This window comes from Danio rerio, chromosome 4 (assembly GCF_052040795.2).
Source record: "Danio rerio strain M-AB ecotype USA chromosome 4, GRCz13ab, whole genome shotgun sequence".
Lineage (NCBI taxonomy): Eukaryota > Metazoa > Chordata > Actinopteri > Cypriniformes > Danionidae > Danio > Danio rerio.
Genome location: NC_141024.2, coordinates 43,522,830 through 43,544,033, shown reverse-complemented (window position 1 = coordinate 43,544,033; position 21,204 = coordinate 43,522,830). Strand labels below are relative to the sequence as shown.

Genomic DNA, 21,204 nt, shown 5'->3' with positions numbered 1-21,204 from the left:
GTTTTTCATCCAATGATGTACCTGCTGTTGACAATATTATTTTAACCCTTTATACAACGTAATACTATTTTACTCAAAGTAAAGAGAACTATTGAACAACGTATGTGTATTAAGTGTCTTAATGAAGGTTTAATTGATTAAATAACATAATTTTACTTCATTCTAAGTATACATCACTTTATATTAGAAATGGAGTACTAGTTTTAATCAGCTCATTTGTGGCTGTTGTTTCTTGCTCGGACTTACTGGATTTATTTTTGTTAATTACTCTGAAACTGTTGAAGAGAAGTTATTTTGTTTCTATTCATAGTTTAATTTATTTTAAACAGAACATTTTTATTGCTTTGTTAATTTTTAACAGGACAAAATGCCCAAACGCAGAGAAAAACTATATATAATAAGTCATAACTCATGACTAAGAGTAAGTGGCAAAAAAGAAAAAAAAAAAGACTTTTATTTTGGCGTGACTTGTGACGTCATAAGCCTGCGCCGCTCTCGCGCTGTGATTCAACTGGAGAAAGGTTTGTTTTAAAGCGTTTAGCCTTATATAAAGCGATTGATTAAAGTTTCAGTGTTTTCATTCAGTGCTAAATTATGTACCTGTTGACAATATTATTTTAACCCTTATACAAAGTAGTACTATTTACTAAAACTTACAGTAATGAGGTCTATTTTTTGAATAAAGATAGGATAAACTTGTTCCGGAGAGGAAATTTGTCTTGTGCAAAAAAGTGCTATAAACAGACAATAAGATAAATAAAACAAACAAAACAATTAAGAAGATACTTAAATAAAGTAAAAGTGTGTAATAAGTGTTTTAATGAAAGTTTAATTGATTGAATAGCACAATGTCATTCCATTATAAATATACATCACTATATAATAGAGGTAAAGTTGGTTTTATATTCGCACATTCAGACTTTTTCCTTAATAATATAATTTCATAAAAGTATTATTTGCAAACTCTTTATTTGGAAAAGTAGTGAAATCATAATAGCAGCCAATGACTATCAAAGTACAACATTGTTTACAGTCAAATAAACAGTGTTAATGTTGTTTTCAAGTCACAATTGCATGCTAATTCCAATCGAAAATTCAAAGTAACATAGTAAACAATATAGAGACTTCTAAATGAACGAATGTGCAAATATAAGACCAACTTTACCTCTATCACTATATATAAGAAATGGAGTACTAGTTTTAGTCAGCTGATCAGTGGCTATTGTTTCTTGATCAGACTTATCTGATTTCTGTTTGTTAATGACTCTCATATAAAGAAACTGTTGAAGCAAGTGTTGAAGAGAAGTTATTTTGTTTCTGTTCATTGTTTTATTTAAATTAAACAGGACATTTTTATTGTTTTGTTCATTTTAAACAGGATAAAGTGTCCAAACACAGAAAAAAACTCCTGCTGAAGCAAGTGATCACACTGTTATAAAGATGGCGTTTATTAAAGAGGAGAGTGAAGATGTGAAGATTGAAGAAACATTCACAGTCAAACAGGAAGATCTGCAGGAACAAACAGGTTGGATATCTTAATGATATATACTGATTTTCACTCTCAAAGACCAACTCAGTCATTTGATCCTCATTCAGATTAATAATAAGAATACTAAATTAAATCCATCTTACAGCCCTGAGTGTGCTGCCTAGTTCTCTTATATGCACATTAGCACTCATTGAAAGAGGAATGAGTTTATTTCTTGTTACTTGTTCTCATGTTTTTTTATCATTATTTTTATGTATTATTAGTCTCCCATTTTATCTACCTTCTTAAGGTTATTGCTTTTCTAGTTCTCCTTCTGTTTGTAAAGCATGCTTGAGCACTGGCACTATATAAAATAAACAAAAACAGTACATTTAGAGAAGTTTAATTGAGCTGACGATATTAGACCTACAGTATTCTCATAGAATATATCTGCTATTACAGTGATAATGTTGGCTTAGTACTTTGTACTAATATGGCACTGTGATCACAATTCCCTTTTTTCATCAACTTTATGGGTTTAAACTTTTGTCTAGTAGTTGTTACTAGTTCTCACAGATAGTATCTGAGTTAGAATTAAATCATTATTATAATAACTAATTACCAGGGCTATTGTGTTTAAACAGGGTTTCTGCTGGGCCTTAAAACGTTGTAAATTCCAAAATCCAAATTTCAGGCCTTAAAAAGTATTAAATTTACTGAAATATTGTGTTGTAGGTCTTAAACCTTTTCTTTTTAAAGGTCTTAATTTTTCTTTGTTCGTGTTTTCCTACTCAATCTGGCCAAAACCCATACAATCACCAACAATCCATCTCAATACAACTTTAAACTTTTCATTCAAAAAGGTCATTTTAACTCTATTTATCATAAAGGTTTAATTAATCTAACTTGGTGAAACCTGCAGAAACCCTGGTTTAAAATATGTCAAAAATCATGGAAGCCCCCAATTTTAAATATGCTAAATTTGCTAAGTTTGTATTGTTTTGTTTTTGCTATTATTTTTATTTTGTTTTTACCTGAACTGATTGTTCTAGCTGTCCTGTACGGTGACCTTGAGCGTCATGAAAGGGGCCTTTAAATAAAATGCATTTTTATTGTCTGCAAGTTGTTTATTGAGATTAAAATAATATTTAAAAAACAAACAAATTGAAAATGAGATGATAATATATATATATATATACACATACACACACAGAGAGAGACAGTTGAAGTCAGAATTATTAGCCCCCCTGAATTAATAGTGCCCCTGTTTATTTTTTTTCCCCAGTTTCTGTGTAATGGAGGGAAGATTGTTTCAGCACATTTCTTAGCATAATAGTTTTAAAAACTTATTTCTAATAACTGATTTATTTTATCTTTGCCATGATGACAGTAAATAATATTTTACTTGATATTTTTCAAGATACTTCTATACAGCTTAAAGTGACATTTAAAGGCTTAACTAAGTTAATAAGGTGAACTAGGCAGGTTAGGGTAATTAGGCAAGTTATTGTATAACGATGGTTTGTTCTGTAGATTGTCGGGAAAAAAAATTCCTTAAAGGGGCTAATAATTTTGTCCCAAAAATGTTTTTTAAAAAATTAATAATTGCTTTTATTCTAGCCGAAATAAAACAAATAAGACTTTCTCCAGACTAAAAAATATTATCAGACATACTGTGAAAATTTCCTTGCTCTGTTAAAAATCATTTTGGTAATATTTAAAAGAGAAAAAAAAAATTAAAACGGGGCTAATAATTCTGACTTCAACTGTCTGTGTGTGTGTGTGTGTGTGTGTGTATGTGTATATATGTGTGTATATATATATATATATATATATATATATATATATATATATATATATATATATATATATATATATAGCAACCTATGTGACTGCTTTGGGAAATAACCATCATTGTAGACATCACAGGATGACTGATTGTGAAGGAACATGTAGTCTGGCACATTTGCTACCCACGACAAGTCAAGATTTAAAAAGAAAAACAAAATTGCATGATCTGATGTAGTGACTAAACGACAGTAAAAATCATGTGATCTGACCAGGGCTTTAGCTGTTGTATTGGAGTCGAAAGAATATATAAAGTAGAATGTTCTTTTAACAGTGCCGATATGTTTAAGTTTGTCCTTTTGCAAAATGTTTGTCATTTCTTTTCTGCAAATGAGACTTTTTTAAAATCTGCTTGATTCTTTAAAAACCAAAAGCAGTCCCCGTCAATTGGTGTTTTTTTTCCATAAGATACACCTTTGTGACTGTTTTATTTTATGTGTATAGTCTTTAATGAGCTTTTAAATAATTTTATTCTTTTCAAAGCAGCACACAGATGCAAATTTATCCTTGAAAACGTGGCATGAGAGCAATGCATGTGCAATCAATTCCTGATCCTTTGCACACATTTTTAAAACAAAAGACAAGATAATTTAATTACTTTCAATGTGCTAAATATTTGTTAAAGGATTATTTAAAAAAAGCTTATACACTTATTTAAACTGTAAAACTGTCGGCGCCATCATATCTTATCAGTTACATTCCCGCATAAAACCATACTTTCTAGCGTGAAAATGTTGCTCACTTATTGTCAAATTTGTTTAACAATGAGAGATCAAGTTGCATGTGATGTGGATTTGCTTCACTTAATTATCCAGTGTGTCCATATGTCTAAAATATCCTGAAGCAGCAATACTGTTTTGTATTGTCGCATAACATTCACGCTTTTTTTAAAGAAAAAAATATATATCTTGCAACATTAATGCACGTCAGTAACTCGCCAGTAACTTTTTAAAATATGTTTCAGTGCTTCATTGCCAATTAACCCAGCATATAAGCACACGCGGAGCAAGCAGACGCCATCCTTTTTAAGCTGAAGAGACTTTGCTAACAACTAAGGGACAGTCATTATGGCGATGGTAAATAGCATTTTCGTTCCCCTCCTCGGGAAACGAGGGTTACATTAGTAACCTGAGCGTTCCCCTTCGGATGGGGAACTCCAATGCTATTAGTGGATTTGATTTTAGGAAAATCCACAAATTAGGAGAACTATGGAAAACGCCATAATGACTGCACCTTACCAACGCCTCCGATGAGAGGATAGTCAAGCAAGCGTGACACACCCACATCATGGGAGGCACGGTCCTCCAACGTGTCCCTGGCCCTAACTTATCCCACTTCAACGGAAGTTTTATGGATTTAGGTATATTTTTTGGAAGTCGCGAGCGTCTAGATAATTCTAGGAAGAATTCTGAGGGAGAAAAGATGGCAAGATTACAAATGAACTAGCCCTAAGAAGGGGGAGTGCGCATAAAGAAGGTGGTTAGCGGAGAGGGAAGACACGGGTCCACCCGAGAGGGGGGACTGAACCGTGGCAGAATAAGCATCTGGGATCACCTAGTGGGGATCTTGCATAGCAGGCACCTATACCCAAAACGCGGGCTGACCAACGGGCAGGCCTACAACTTAGTGGGCCAGCAAGTGACTCCTCCACTGAGTCAGTGCTGGGGGCCATTGAGGAATCGGTTCATAGTGGAATTTGGCCCGAATTCCAGGCACGAGTCACTGATCGAAAATGCCTCCAGGTCCTCGACCCTCTAATGGAGGCCAACGCGACCAGCAGAGCTGTCTTCAGGGACAGAATCTTAAAGATACTGATTTGAGTGGCTCAAAGGGATCTGTGCGCAAGCTCGTGAGAACGAGGGTGAGATCCCTAGAGGGCATGAGAGGGGGGGGGGGGGTTGAATTAATTCGCCTAGCGCCTCTGAGGAACTGGATGATGAGGTTATGCTTTCCCACGGTGCCGCCGGCTACCGCATCATGATGAGCAGAGATGGCAGCCACGTAAACCTTGAGAGTGGAGGGCGACAGCCTGCTCTCCAGCTTCTCTTGAAGGAAAGACTGCACAACACTAATCTGGCAGGTTCGGGGGTCTTCTCTGCGAGAGACACACCATTCAGTGAATAGACTCCACTTCAGGGCGTAGGCGCGCCTCGTGGAGGGGGCTCTAGCCTGAGTGATGGTATCAACCACCGCACTTGGTAGGTAAGTATTCCTCGCCTTGTACAGTAACTGCGCGAGCAGGCTCACTGGGGGAAACCCATACTTGCGCATGCCCCGAGGCCAGCTGTGGGCCAGTGCATCCGTGCCGAGAGAGCCCTTGGTCAGGGAAAAGAACAACTGGCAATGAGTGTAGACCGTGACCCACCGCTCTTTTTTGTAAGATGAATTGCGGGCTGTAAAACCCAATCTCCATCCCGGCTGGAGGGACTGGCTCGATTGCACCCTTTGCCAGGAGGGCAGCAATCTCCTCTCGCAAGACAGGGCGGACAGGGGGCTGACCCTGGTGAAATACACACCCGTGAACTTGGGGGGCCGTTTTGCGGACTGGATCGCATAACCAAGTCTGATTGTGCATATGAGCCACCGCGAGGGGCTGGCTCGCGCTAACCAGGCAGGCAGAGCCTCCGCTAATGGAGTCATCGCTACATTCGCTGACGTACCAGCGGTGGGGCAGCACGGAGTGGGTGTGCTGATCCGGGCAGTGCGAGGGTCCCGCGGAAGAGCTGGAAACCGTCTCCCCAGCGCTCGTGAGCCACTGGCGAAGCACGTAGAACCTACGAGCTGGAAGGCAGCGTGTCCCGGACTGGCAAGGTTCATGCTGTCACATCCGGGGAAGGGGAAAAGTGCTCTTCCATTGATGTTTTCGTGGCACTAAAAAGTACCGTTGGAATAGGGGCCCCGCCCACCAGCGGGGAAAGAGCAAGTTTCCTCTTCTCCGGATGGCCTGTCTCAGGGACGCTTCGCGGTCCGTTTACCGGACTTAACAGCACCCTGAGCATGGGGGGGCTGCCGGCTTTCGAGGTGCTCGACGCGCCCGCTTCGCCGGAGCCGCTTCGCTCCTCAGCGAGGAGCAGCGGAGGTGGATGGCTCAGCGGGTGGATCGGGCTTACGGTCCCGCCGATAGATGACATTGCCCATTTCATCCGACTGCTCTCTCACCGCCTTGAATTCCTGGGTGAACTCACCGACGGTGTTGCCGAACAGGCCAGCCTGGGCTATGGGCGAGTCAAGAAAGTGAACTTTGTCGACATCGCGCATATCGGCCAGGTTTAGCCAGAGGTGGACATCATCCTCCCCGGCGCACACGCGGCGGACTTAGTAGTCCGAAGAGCATAGTCGGTCGCGGTTAGACCCGCCCTCGTGCAGCTCGGATAGCGCCTGCGCTTTGTAGCGCTGTTAGGTGGCCATCGCGTGCAAGGTGGAAGCAGCCTGGCCCGCAGCCTTGTAAGCTCTGGCTCCGAGAGGGCAGATAACCTATAGGCTTTGGACGGGAGACGGGGCGGACCCCGCCATGTAGGGGCGCCACGCGGGCAAAGATTGACCTCGATAGCGCGCTCCACTGACGGGATCGCCTCATACCCCCTGGCAGCTCCACCGTCAAGAGCGGTGAGGGCGGAGGGGCATGCAGCGCGGGCAGAGAAAGGTGCCCTCCAAGACTGCGTGAGCCTACTGTGCACCTCCGGGAAGAAGGGGACGAGAGGCTTAGAGGGCTTCACCTTCTGTTCCTCTACATAACACCCATCTAGTCGGTCAGGCCGCAGAGCTGGGGGATGAACCATCTCTAACCCCACGGCCGAAGCAGCCAGGGAAAGCACGACTAACATGTCCGCTTCAGGATCCGTCTTGGCGACACTTGCCTGTCCGGAGGGGGTTAGTGGGTCTGGATCTTCGTCAGACAGTGTAAGCCCACCCCCTGATACCGCAGAGGACATCTGACCTCTGGTGTCAGTGAGCTTTAGCGCTACCTTCTGATTAGATGGATCACTCCCAGTGCACGAAGCTTGGATGGAGCGCTAGGAGGAGCGGTAGGTTCGTGAGCCCTTGGGCGGCGAATTATCTCCCGCTGAGACCCTCAGATCTGCCCAGGCGCCCGCTGCAAAGCAGGAGGCAACTGGGGTGGTTCGTTCTCTGATGAAAGCTAGCCGCGATTTTAGCTGCGCAACGGTTATGGCATCGCAGTGACGACATGAACCGCCTGCGAGCACCACATTAACATGCTGGACCCCCAAACATGTAATGCAGTTATCGTGTCCATCATCTGGAGCCAGGAAACCCCCGCAACCAGAAACGCACAGTCGGAGCGCCATCCTGAAAAGGACGTGCTGCACGACTGTGTTGCTCTTTTAGGAAAAATGCAACTATATGCACCGCTCTTGGAGGACCGGACCCAAAGAACGCCAGGCAAGGGAGAATCCCAGCTCGACCGTCTGCCACCGCATATACACACTCTGGATCGGGAGACACTTGTTTGCTCAGAAGTCGCTGTAGACAGCAAGAGGAACCCTCATCGACTCGATCAGAAAAGTCTCTGAAGCGAAAAGGATGGCGTCTGCTTGCTCCACGTGTGCTTATGTGCTGGGTTAATTGGCAATGATGCACACCTGCGCAAGCTTACGCTGCCATTTCATTGGCCCGTTCAATACTCTTTAAGACAAGCGGCTTTTGAACCGAATCCTCCCAATTCGTGGATTTTCCTAAAATCAAATCCACTAATAGCATTGGAGTTCCCCACCCGAAGGAGAACTGTGTTTTCTGGACTCCTTAAGCGGTGGACTTCTACATTCTGATTGCTTGCCGCCGAACCACGTCATAGCTCATTACCATAAAGCTCACTTGATTTCAAATCTCCTCGACGTCCACACCGGCAAAGACGTGCCACTCCTCGCTGCTTATCACTGCCGGCTCTCATTGAAAATAAATGTCTTCCGGCTACATTGACGCTCTCGCCGCTTTCGGTGTGAATGTACAGTTAGTTACAAACCTGTCTGATGGCTCATTATTAGGCCCACACAGAATCTGCGCACACAGAATTCCGCAGATTTTGCCGCAGAAATCTACAGATTTTTAGCCCATCATTAATTGTTTATTTGCTTGAGTAAATGTGTGTAAATCTATATTTATTCAGCTTTTAAATTAAAACAGTAATATTATTGACTAATATGAAAATGTTCATTTGATTTAAATACAATGCATTTAAAAAAAAATGCAAATGATTTCAGGCCAGCAGATTCATCAGATTTAAAAACGGGGAAAAATAATACTGATAATAATAGTACAAGGAGAAAACAAAACAAAATTAATAAAAGGAGAATTTGGGCAAAAAAAACCCAAAAACTTTTGCTTCTTACCCACGGAGCGGAGGGGTCAGGGGAAATGAGTGGAGAATGGCGAATGTGGAGGTGTGGATGTGAAGATTGAGTGCGTTGACGAACCCAGCCGGTGAGTCGGCAGCTGACTCCATGCCAGCGAGATAAATCGGTAATTTGATTGTGTTCAGGACACACTGCGCTGAAATGTGTACACGTTAATGGACCAAACTAAGTATGATCTGATTTATTTTACATTTAATGTGCATGAAAATTACAGCGTGTGTAGCCAATGTGTCTTTACACGTTTCAGCTGTTGATGAGAGTTTTTAAGACTTGGTGAAAAATAATGTTTTTTTTTTTTATTTCAGACCTATTTGAAGAGTATAAGGGGAGTAAAGAGGAGGAACATCATATCAAAATTGAGGAAAAATCTAATTAACAGACTGATGGTATTTTGAAAAGGAGAGACAAGAATCGTTTCACATGCACTCAGTGTGAGAATAGTTTTAACAGCTCATCACACCTTAATATACACATGAGGATTCACACTGGAGAGAAACCATTCACATGCACTCAGTGTGGGAAGAGTTTCAGCCAATCATCAAACCTTAATCAACACATGAGGATCCACGCAGGAGAGAAACCATTCAGATGCACTCAGTGTGGGAAGAGTTTCAGCTGCTCATCATACCTTAATCAACACATGAGGATCCACACTGGAGAGAAACCATTCATATGCACTCAGTGTGGGAAGAGTTTTAGCCAATCATCCTACCTTAATCAACACATGAGAATCCACACTGAAGAGAAACCATTCACATGCCCTCAGTGTGGGAAGAGTTTCAATTGCTTAGCACACCTTAATAAACACATGAGGATCCACACTGGAGAGAAACCGTTCACATGCACTCAGTGTGGGAAGAGTTTCAGCCAATCATCATCCCGTAATCTACACTTGAGGATCCACACTGGAGAGAAACCATTCACATGCACTCAGTGTGGGAAGAGTTTTAACTGCTTATCACACCTTAATAAACACATGAGGATCCACACTGGAGAGAAACCATTCATATGCACTCAGTGTGGGAAGAGTTTTAGCCAATCATCCTACCTTAATCAACACATGAGAATCCACACTGAAGAGAAACCATTCACATGCCCTCAGTGTGGGAAGAGTTTCAATTGCTTAGCACACCTTAATAAACACATGAGGATCCACACTGGAGAGAAACCGTTCACATGCACTCAGTGTGGGAAGAGTTTCAGCCAATCATCATCCCGTAATCTACACTTGAGGATCCACACTGGAGAGAAACCATTCACATGCACTCAGTGTGGGAAGAGTTTTAACTGCTTATCACACCTTAATAAACACATGAGGATCCACACTGGAGAGAAACCATTCACATGCACTCAGTGTGGGAAGAGTTTCAGCTGCTCATCAGACCTTAATAGACACATGAGAATTCACACTGGAGAGAAACCGTTCACATGCACTCAATGCGGGAAGAGTTTTAGCCAATCGTCATCCCTTAATCACCACATGAGGATTCACACTGGAGAGAAACTATTTACTTGCACTTAAGCAGTGCAGTGGTCACACTGAACTTTTCTCCCCATAGACTTCTATTCATACGCACAAGAATGCGTCAGACTGAAAACGCAAGTTTGTGCATCAAGTTTCGCAGTTCACTCCATTGCAAAGTTCAAGCTTGATGAACTCTGACCTTCAAAATTGCATCACTTGACTGTGTGAGACCAATCGAAGATAAAAACATGACCTCTCTGGACAGAAATGTAAAATATGGACCAACCGCTCACTGTTTTTAATGCGTAATCATGTTTTTTAATCCCGCCCCTTTGCGCAGCTCCATACAACATAATTTTGAATGCTCAAACTCTAGTGTGACCACAGCTTCGGTGTGGGATGAGTTTCAGAAACTCCTCAGACCTTAATAAACACATGAGGATCCACACTTGGAAACCATTCACATGAACTCAATGTGGGAAGAGTTTCAACAGATCAGCAGACCTTAATGAACACATAAAGATTCATACTGGTGTGAAAGAGTATGTGTGCTTGAGTGTGAGAAGACTTTTCTTACAGCTCCAAAATTGAAACTGCACCAGACAATTCACACTGTTACATGAGGTTTAATCAGTTAACACATCTGAAAACACAAAAGGAGATTCACACTGGAGAGAAACCGTACAGATCTGATCAGTGTCTACAGAGTTTTGCTCACTCGGCGCAGCTTAAGAAACACATGGACAAAAAGTTGCACACATGACATAAATGCAGCAAAACATTTTCTCATGTGCACAGGATGTTTCATGTCTGAATAATGTTTGAAAAGGCTGAGTGACGATATACTGTTTTTTAACACTCCTTCACTGCAGTAGGTGAGGTTGGAAATGTGTTGCGCTCCTCGTGTTTACCTTAAACACAATGATGACGGCTGAGAGAAGAACAGTTTCAAAAACATCTGGCAAACAGCACCTCTGTGGCTTAAAATCTCTTTGCAAGTGATTGTACAGGTGCGGATACATCTGTACTCCACTCTCCAGTGTATTCATGTAGCTAGTGTTGTTTTAGATGATGTTCTCTGTCTGACTGCCTGAATGAGAAACAAATCACTGGGAAGACACCGCACATTAAAGAAGGTGGAGCTCCCGGGCGGTTAGTTAGCAGTATACCAGGGCCTCAAGTTTAGAAAGCCCATTCAATTGTTCTGTGTTGCAGCTTTTGTTAGCTAAGTTTCTTTACTTTTGGGTTCAAGATTCTTTCTAGTTTACTACATTTACTTTTCTGAGTAGAATACAAACTTGATGAATATTTGATGATTTAGGCAAAGCCACAGGTATGAAGTTTTACAATATTAATACACTGTGATGATCTCAACACTTCTGTTTGAAGTATGTGGTAAATCCTGATTGGAGTATGAGGAGTATCCTGTTTGGATGCCTGCATTACTCATTAATGAGTATATAAAAGTTGTTATGCTAGCTACCCTAGGACGCTGTGGCCACTCGGGAGTCCTTATGTCAAGACCTGCCATTTCATTGTTTCTTTAATCTTATGGTTTTGTTTTGCATTACTTATATCATGTAGTTAAAGTGTTGTTGTGATTATATCCCGCTTTTGAGGCTCTTTTGGTCTACTTCACTTTGTCAGATAGGTCCTATTTAGGTGATTTCTTGATTGCGAACATGTGTGGTAGTAATCAGGTCTGGGTGTGGCTAGAGAACTTGAAGCCAGTGTGGTAAATTAAATTTTTGTTTTAATAAGAAAAAACATTTTCACATAGGTAGTATTTTCTCTTCCTTTTAATAATAAAAACCTTAACTTAAAAACTGCACAATGTGTTTAATTGTGTTATCTTTGATTTATATTTACATTTGTTTAATGATCTGAAACCGTAGTGTTAGATTTCTGCATTGCTTTTTTTACATGCACATTACTAAACCAGAGAACATTTGTCATTTAAAGGTGCAGATTTAAGGCTTTATGCAGATATGTCTCATGTCTGTGAGGCAAATATTCACAGAGATTCAGCAGTTTTTTCTGACAGATTTACTAGTCAGGCACCAAATGAAAAACATTCCCTATCTGCTTTACAAGTTTTACAAAAACATGTTGTTTTGTTGTGATTACGAATATACAATTAGAAACTGGCCATTTACCGCTTTCAAATTTATGTCTCATCAATATGACCAAAATTGATCTGGGATCAATCATATAAGAATCCGCTTAAATGTGTATGTGTGTAATGAACCCCAGGAGGTTAATATGACAAGATCAATCTAAATATTATCTGCTATGTTTTTACATTTAATGTGCATACAAAATTAAGATTTGTGTAGCCAATGTTTTAGTGCCTTTTCTATTCAGCTTTTGATGAGAGTTTAATGATTTACTAAACACTGAACTTTTTTTATTTCAGACCTAATTAAAGAGTATGAGGAGAGTAAAGAAGAGAAACATCGTGTCAAAATTGAGGACAAAACTCATTTAGGGACTGATGGTATTTTAAAAATGAGAGACAAGAGTTGTTTTATCTGCACTCAGTGTGGAAAGAGTTTGGCAAGCAAAAGCAAACTAAAGATCCAAATAAGAATCCACACTGGGGAGAAACTATTCACTTGCACTCAGTGTGGGAAGAGTTTCATCCACTCTTCACACCTTGATCAACACATGATGATCCACACTGGAGAGAAACCATTTACATGCACTCAGTGTGGGAAGAGTTTCATCTGTTGCGTTTATTACACAGATCCAGGTCAACATCAGTGCTGGTTTAGCATCAACACGTCTGTATCAAACAGCCATATTCTACTTCTATTTTGCTTCTTTGGCAATGTGTCTGTAGGCACGGGTTATACGTTATCGTCCCGCAAATTAAGTATGCCTTGCAGTTAAACAAGGGGCGAAAACGAGGCGCACCTCTCTGCCTTTATGTTGACAAGGAAAAAAGAAGAGGCGCGGTCCTCTTATGAAACGACTGAATCAGCTGGGTATCAATTGTGCAAAGGTGATGCTGTCTGTGTTGTTACAATTGTAATATTTAATAATATCGTGATATTCAAGATTTGTACATTCATACAGCTCTGGATAACTTAAAACAGCGATTAGACCTTCAGAGCGGCATTAATGCGTCCTGAAGTAAAGCGAAACGGCTATAAACTCCAGCAAGATAGAGTGATTATATGCAGAGCCATATACCTTTATCTCTAAATAAAGTATAACTATAGAAACTGTGTTCATCTTAACTGAAAGCTTCGTCGTGTTTCCTGACCTCACGCATCACTCACCTGTCAGTCAGCACTCCCAAAGGGTCAAGCAGAAAGTGCACAGCACGGTTACAGAAAAGTTTGCGCTGTTATAATTCACTTACCTTTAGGCTACTGTTTTACACTGAGGCTTAATGCCTGTGCTTCAAACCACAAGTCAAGTAAACATTAAACAAATAAACAACTTATTTCTCTCAAGAAAACCAAAAAGTTGAAAATTCTTCAGAAACACCATCATGTCAACATTGCAGTGAAAAACGTGACAACTTTCCTTACTCTGTGGAGTCGTGACATCTGGTGAACGCCCATCCCTCTCTGTGCAGCCACATTAACAGTGTGAGCAAAGCATCGTATATGCTGTGAAAATCCGGCCGCTTTGACAGCATTTGCAATGTTTCTGCCGTTGTCTATTGTCAAGCGGGGTTACGTTAATTTTGTTTTTGATATTCCTGACACATTCAGACGGTCCCTTACTAAGAGCTCCGTGCGAGCTCTCCCGGCTAAACGCATATTGCAAGGGCATAAATGGAGCAGTGCTCGTGATGTCGGGTGAAAAAAAATTGTTTCCTCACGTTCTTCTTCAACTAGCTCAACTTTTGCAGGCACGCGTGACGTTATTGGAAAGGTAGTCACGGGGTGTGTCGCGAATCTCCTTTATCACAATGCGACACAGGATCGTAGATTCGCGATTTCGATTTCATATCGTGTATTATTACATCCCTAGGCGCCATGTCCGAATGATACAGTGACACTGACAAAGCGCTGCATCAACCTCTTTGCGCCAAAGTTCATGCAGAGTAGCAGTGTCCCTGGCAACCCTAATGGGCACTTTAGACTGCGAGTTTTAAGGCATTTGCGATCAAGGCATTGTCCAAAGCAACTCGGAAAAGCATGTGACCTTCAAATTATAAGACTGACGTGCTGCCTACTGCGCCAACGAGGCAGATTGCAGGAGCTGGGCAGGCTGTGACACACCAGCTTCCATGTCACTGTGCTGCGATGTGGGTCCTAGGAGACAGCTCAGGCCATACAAGCATGTCAGTATGGCAGAGCGGTCTAAGGTGCTGTGTTCCGGTCGCAGTCTCCCCTGGAGGCAAGGGTGTGAGTCCCACTTCTGACAAACCCAACTTTTGGCTATGCGTTTAGGCACACGTCTTTAACTCTCTAGCACGACCTGGCATGTCCAAGTGATACAGTTACACTGACAAAGTGCTGCATCAATCTCTTTGCGCCAAAGTTCATGAAGCGTAGCAGTGTCCCTGGGCACTTTAGACTGCAAGTTTTAAGGTGTTTGCGATCAAAGCATTGTCCACAGCAACTCGTAAAAGCATGTGAACAAAACAATGGTCGAGGGCTTTAATGCAAGTGCACTGAAAGGAGATCAAAAGAACTGTCTTGGAATGCCATGTAGTGGAATGTCCTGGGATGCAGTTGATTTTTAAGGCAAGAGGATTTGCAGGACTTTTCGTCAAATCCTTGTACAACGTCAAATAATGACATTTGACAGATCCACACAGAATGTTAAGTGATTACGTGTCAGGAATGGGAGCATCTTGTCATCATTGCTTCAGACTCAGGAAATGTTCTTGGAACTTCACGCTGCCTGCCCTCCAGAGAAGCTGTAGCATCTTTTGCTCCCGGGTAGCATGAACCGTATTGAAGGGTATAATAAATGCTGCCCAGTCATCTAAGCGCTCCCGTGTACCAAAAGTTACCACCCTGCCCTGTGTGAGGCTCGAACTCACGACCTTCAGATTATGAGACTGACGCGCTGCCTACTGCGCCAACGAGGCGAACTGCAGCAGTTTGGCAAGCTGTGACACACCAGCTTCCATTACGCTGTGCTGCGGCGGGGGTCCTAGGAGACAGCTCAGGCCATGCATGCATGTCAGGATGGTTGAGCTGTGTAAGTTGCTGTGTTCAAGTCGCAGTCTCCCCTGGAGGTGTGGTTTCAAATCGCACTTCTGACAAACAAAACCTTTGGCTAAACGTTCAGGCTCAAGTCTTTAAATCTCTGGCGCCATGTCCAAGTGATACAGTAACACTGACAAAGCGCCGGATCAACCTCTTTGCGCCAAAGTTCATGCAGCCTAGTAATGTCCCTGGCAACCCTAATAGGCACTTCAAACTGCAAGTTTTAAGGTGTTTGCGAGTAAGGCATTGTCCACAGAAACTCGGAAAAGCATGTGAACAAAACAATGGACGAGGGCTTTAATGCAAGTGCACCGAAAAGGGATCGAAAGAACTGTCGTGGAATGCCATGTAGTGGAATGTCCTGGAATGCTATTGATTTTAAGGCAATATGATTCGCAGGACTTTTCGTCAAATCCTTGTACAATGTCATGTCATGACATTTAACTGATTCACGCTGAACGTCAAGCAATTACTTGACAGGAATGGGAGCATCTTGCCATCATTGCTTCAGACTCAGGAAATGTTCTTGGTACTTCACGCCTCCTGCCCTCCAGAGAAGCTGTAGCATTTTTTGCTCCCGGTAAGCATGAACCACATGGAAGTGGATAAAAAACGCCGCCCAGTCATGTAAGCGCTACCGTGTGCCAAAAGGTACCACACTGCCCCGTGTGAGGCTCGAACTCACGACCTTCAGATTATGAGACTGACGCGCTGCCTACTGCGCCAACAAGGCGTACTGCTGGAGTTTTTGCAGGATGTGGAACAACAGCTTCTATGTCACGGTGCTGCGGTGTGCGTCCTGGGAGACAGCTCAGGCCAGGTAAGCATGTCAGGATGGCCGAGTGGTCTAAGGCGCTGCGTTCAGGTCGCAGTCTCCCCTGGAGGTGTGGTTTCAAATCCCACTTCTGACAAACCAATCCTTTGGCTCAAGTCTTTAAATCTCTGGCGCCATATCCAAGCAAGTGGTGCTCGCTGCAGAGCCATTTGGGCGAGCTGAGCTCCAGCGAGGGAGAGCTTGAGCTCCTCCTTTTTTGCACTTCTTCAACGAGTGATGTCACTGGGGGTAGGGTTAGGGGTGGGGTTGGTGTACGCATTAAAACAGCTTACAGGAGGAGTGAGAGCTCATGCTCCCCTTTGCTGGAGCTCAGCTCTGCTCAAATGGCTCTGCAGGGAGCACCCTCTCTATCCAAGTGACAAAGTGCCGCATCAACCTCTTTGCGCCAAAGTTCATGCAGCGTAGTAATGTCCCTGGCAACCCTAATAGGCACTTTAAACTGCAAATTTTAAGGCGTTTGCGATTAAGGCATTGTCCACAGCATCTTGGAAAAGCATGTGAACTAAACAATGGACGAGGGTTTTAATGCAAGTGCACCAAAAGGGGATCGAAAGAACTGTCTTGGAATGCCATGTAGTGGAATGTCCTGGAATGCTGTTGATTTTAAGGCAATATGATTCGCAGGACTTTTTGTCAAATCCTTGTACAACGTCAAGTCATGACATTTGACAGATTCACGCTGAACGTCAAGCAATTACTTGACAGGAATGGGAGCATCTTGCCATCATTGCTTCAGACTCAGGAAATGTTCTTGGAACTGCATGCCTCCTGCCCTCCAGAGAAGCTGTAGCATTTTTTGCTCCCGGTAAGCATGAACCACATGGAAGTGGATAAAAAACGCCGCCCAGTCATGTAAGCGCTCCCGTGTGCCAAAAGGTACCACCCTGCCCCGTGTGAGGCTCGAACTCACGACCTTCAGATTATGAGACTGACGCTCTGCCTACTGCGCCAACGAGGCGGACTGCTGGCGTAGGGCAGAATGTGGAACAACAGCTTCCATGTCACAGTGCTGCAGTGTGCGTCCTGGGAGACAGCTCATGCCAGGTAAGCATGTCAGGATGGCCGAGTGGTCTAAGGTGCTGTGTTCAGGTCGCAGTCTCCCCTGGAGGTGTGGTTTCAAATCCCACTTCTGACGAACAAGTCCTTTGGCTAAACGTTTAGGCTCAAGTCTTTAAATCTCTGGCGTCATATCCAAGCATGTGGTGCTCGCTGCAGAGCCATTTGGGCAAGCTGAGCTCCAGCGAGGGGGAGCTTGAGCTCCTCCTTTTTTGCACTTCTTCTACGAGTGATGTCACTGGGGGTAGGGTTAGGGGTGGGGTTGGTGTACGCATTAAAACAGCTTACAGGAGGAGCGAGAGCTCATGCTCCCCTTTGCTGGAGCTCAGCTCTGCTCAAATGGCTCTGCAGGGAGCACCCTCTCTATCCAAGTGACAAAGTGCCGCATCATCCTCTTTGCGCCAAAGTTCATGCAGCGTAGTAATGTCCCTGGCAACCCTAATAGGCACTTTAAACTGAAAGTTTTAAAGGGGTTTGTGATCAAGGCATTGTGCACAGCAACTCGGAAAAGCATGTGAACAAAACAATGGACGAGGGCTTTAATGCAAGTGCACCGAAAGGAGATCAAAAGAACTGTCTTGGAATGCCATGTAGTGGAATGTCCTGGGATGCCGTTGATTTTTAAGGCAATAGGATTTGCAGAACTTTTCGTCAAATCCTTGTACAACATCAAGTCATGACATTTGACAGATCCACACCGAATGTCAAGCGATTACCTGTCAGGAATGGGAGCATCTTGTCATCATTGCTTCAGACTCTGGAAATGTTCTTGGAACTTCATGCCGCCTGCCCTCCAGAGAAGCTGTAGCATTTTTTGCTCCCGGGAAGCATGAACCGCATGGAAGGCAATAAAAAAACGCCGCCCTGTCATCTAAGCGCTCCCGCTCCAAAAGGTACCACCCTGCCCCGTGTGAGGCTCAAACTCACAACCTTCAGATTATGAGACTGACACGCTGCCTACTGTGCCAACAATGAGTATTGCAGCAGCTCTGCAAGCTGACACAGCAGCTTCCATTTCACTGTGCTGTGGTGTGGGTCCTAGGAGATAGCTCAGGCAATACAAGCATGTCAGGATGGCCGAGCGGTCTCAGGCGCTGCGTTCAAGCTGAGGAACAATCATCCAAAAAAGAAGGGGAAGAAGGAAAAAATAGGGTGAAGGAAGAAGAGGGGGGGGGGAAACGAAGGTAAGGTGCATTCTTAGCTTCCCATACACGCCTTCCTTGACCTGATTTACGTCATGCATTAGGGATACTGTTCTGTGTTAAAAATGCGCATTTTGAGTTACATTGATTTCTATTGCAGGTGCTCACCAACACGGGGGTTCGAATCCAGCTAAAGACGCTTTATTGTTATTTGTTTCTTATTACTCAATAAACTAATAATTTGAATGTATAATGCTCCAAGGTAAATAAAATATGCCTAAGCACTTTGTTATTGTGTTTTTTGATATTCTTTTATGAAATTTAAAGCATACTAACTTAAATGTGTTTTTATTTAGTAGTTGTTGTAGCATTGTTATGCTTCTGATTATTATCAGAACAATAATAACCAGAAGCATAACAATGCTACAACAACTACTAAATAAAAACACATTTAAGTTAGTATGCTTTATATATATATATTGACGTACAAGTGATCTATAGAAGTGTCACAGAGCTACAGTGTTTATGGAATTAAAAGTCAAAGAGAAGTCAGTTATTTATATATGCATTATTTATCTAACAATTGTCAACAGAACAGTAATGAATATAGAGTAGAAAATATAAAAATAATAAATTAGTTACTAACAATACAATATTACCAATATAAATAAACAATATATATAAAATGTTCAATACAAACAGAAACCAACGAAAAGTGGACTTAAAAATCAAGGACCAGTCATTTATAAATGAAATATTTATATAACATTGGTCAACAAAACAGTAATGAACATAGAATAAAAAAATCCAAAAATAAGTAAGTTAAATATTAACAGAATGAATACAAAATTAACAAATAAAATAAAATGCTACCCCCTACTGTACAAAAGGTGTGAAAAGAAGCAGGTCTCTAACAACACCTTAACTTTTTTATTGCTTTTTGTTCTTTTCTCTCTTATGTTTAGAACTTTGAATGAACTTTGAGCACCCTGAACACTTGAAACACTGAAATTGTCATTTCTTTTGATTTTTAATTAAAAAAAGTACCATTGACAATTGCGGTGAAATCTTTGATGCCACTGGTGGAGTAGACGGGGGCTGGGGCTGGGCCTTAAGTTGTCTCGTCTCCATCACATCTTGAGCAGGTACAGTAGGGGCAGGTTGTTGCACCATTTGTGCTGGAGCAGCAGAGGCAGTACTCTGCTAAAAATAATCACAAAAATACATATAATCATGAAGAAGGAAAGCCATTCTAGTAAATAATAATAATAAACACATATTAATTCATAAATATACATTTTGAGTGTGAAAAAAAACCACATGTGTATTTCAGCACACCTCCAAGCAAGGTCCTCTGCCCACGATATTGCAATGAGCATTTCTCAGTCTGAAAAAATCATGAAAAACATAATAAATAATTTTATACAATATTTTACAATAAAAACTTTTATAACTAAACAAGATTTTTAACTCAATGACTCCCTTAATGAAGCACACAATAGCTCTGTAAATTAATTTATCACTGTTTCTAGAATGTGTGTAATATTTATCTAATATGTAATTGTAGTTTGTTTCTCTAAAACGAAAAGAAAAAGATAGAGGTAAAGTTGGTTTTATATTCGCACATTCGTTCATTTAGCAGTCTCTATATTGTTTACCATATTACTTTGAATATTCGATTGGAATTAGCATGCAAGTATGATTTAAAAACAACATTTACACTATCTAATTCACTGTGAACAATGCTGTACTTTTATCATCATTAATCATTGTCTGCTAATATGATTTTCCTATTTAGAATTTGCAAAGAATACTTTTCTGAAATGATATTAATAAGGAGAATGTCTGAATATCCTAATATACAACCAACTTCACCTCTATAGGAAAAAGAATAAGAGGAACTGGACAGGAACATTTCAGGCCTTAAAACCACATGCTGTATACTGTACACTCATAATCCATTCCCCCACCTTTTCAAATCTCTCTCATAAACGGTCAAACTTACTAAATTATTCGACGTAAATCTCAAAATACATGCAATTTAAAACACATTATTGTTTAAAAACAAGTATGACATGTTTTACATAGATACTGTACTGAATGTACTAAAGCCTAACAAGTTAACGTTACTCTGTTAAGCAAATTTCAACAAAACAATATATCATGTAAACGAAATACACACCCTTTGATAAATCTCATGCCACTTTTTTGCAGAGGAGAGGCCTGATCCTGTTGCCCTCATTTGATGGCCAAACTCCTGTTCTGGCAAACTTTTTCAGACATGAAATCCAGTCAGCGTCTGACATGGCTTTATGGGATTTTCCAGACATTTTTTCTCCAAGAAATTAAACGGTTTTAGATTAAAGTATCAAAATTTGAAATACAACACACTAAAACATTAATACGAGCAATTATGTAGATTTTCTTACCTTTTTTTAAGAAATCACTATCAAAAAAAATCCAGTACTTCACACAAAACGATGCTGTGCTATGTCGAATGATGCTGATTGTCGAAAATCAATTAACTTTTTTGACCTTTGACCCGCCCCCAGAGAACCGTGTCATTCTTTCGTGTACCTTCGGCTCAGTTCAGAAAATTGATTGACATCTGATTAACCTGTTTGACTGCACACCTAGCGGTGAATATTGGAACGGTTCCTTCCCTGGCTTTAACATTGTCTCGACTCTGATTGGTCAAATGTTGAAATTGTTTCCATTGAAATTTGAGTCCATTGAATCCCATTTCTGTCGTTCATATGGCAAAACTGAAAGTCATCTTACCGAAAATAGTTACAATAACATACATATAAAAATATGTGCCACAGTCCAGCCTCCACCAGT

At 41.6% G+C, this 21,204-nt stretch overlaps 1 protein-coding gene, 1 long non-coding RNA gene and 2 other non-coding genes across 9 annotated transcripts in view; 2 read left to right on the top strand and 2 right to left on the bottom strand.

Annotated features, from left to right (window-relative positions):
- Positions 1-21,204, top strand: part of LOC148680967 (uncharacterized) — a 663,035-nt gene that overhangs the window by 1,797 nt on the left and 640,034 nt on the right. The gene's annotated exons all lie outside the window — the stretch shown is intronic.
- Positions 492-18,652, top strand: si:dkey-57k17.1. 6 transcript variants are annotated; one of them, XR_015941995.1, is made up of 6 exons: positions 492-521; positions 1,379-1,525; positions 8,994-11,163; positions 12,570-13,105; positions 18,067-18,405; positions 18,524-18,652. XR_015941995.1 is itself a non-coding variant. In NM_001327886.1 (4 exon segments), coding segments are annotated over 3 exon segments (966 nt in total). In that variant the 5' UTR covers positions 492-521; positions 1,379-1,440; the 3' UTR covers positions 10,211-11,976.
- On the bottom strand, positions 15,137-15,209 carry trnam-cau (transfer RNA methionine (anticodon CAU)). Its single transcript has one exon. It is a non-coding gene; the product is annotated as a tRNA-Met (tRNA).
- trnam-cau (transfer RNA methionine (anticodon CAU)) lies at positions 15,991-16,063 on the bottom strand. Its single transcript has one exon. It is a non-coding gene; the product is annotated as a tRNA-Met (tRNA).

Excerpts from the sequence above, each read along its gene's own strand:
- si:dkey-57k17.1 (XM_088649598.1), top strand. The coding sequence starts at position 9,161 with ATGAGGATTCACACTGGAGAGAAACCATTCACATGCACTCAGTGTGGG.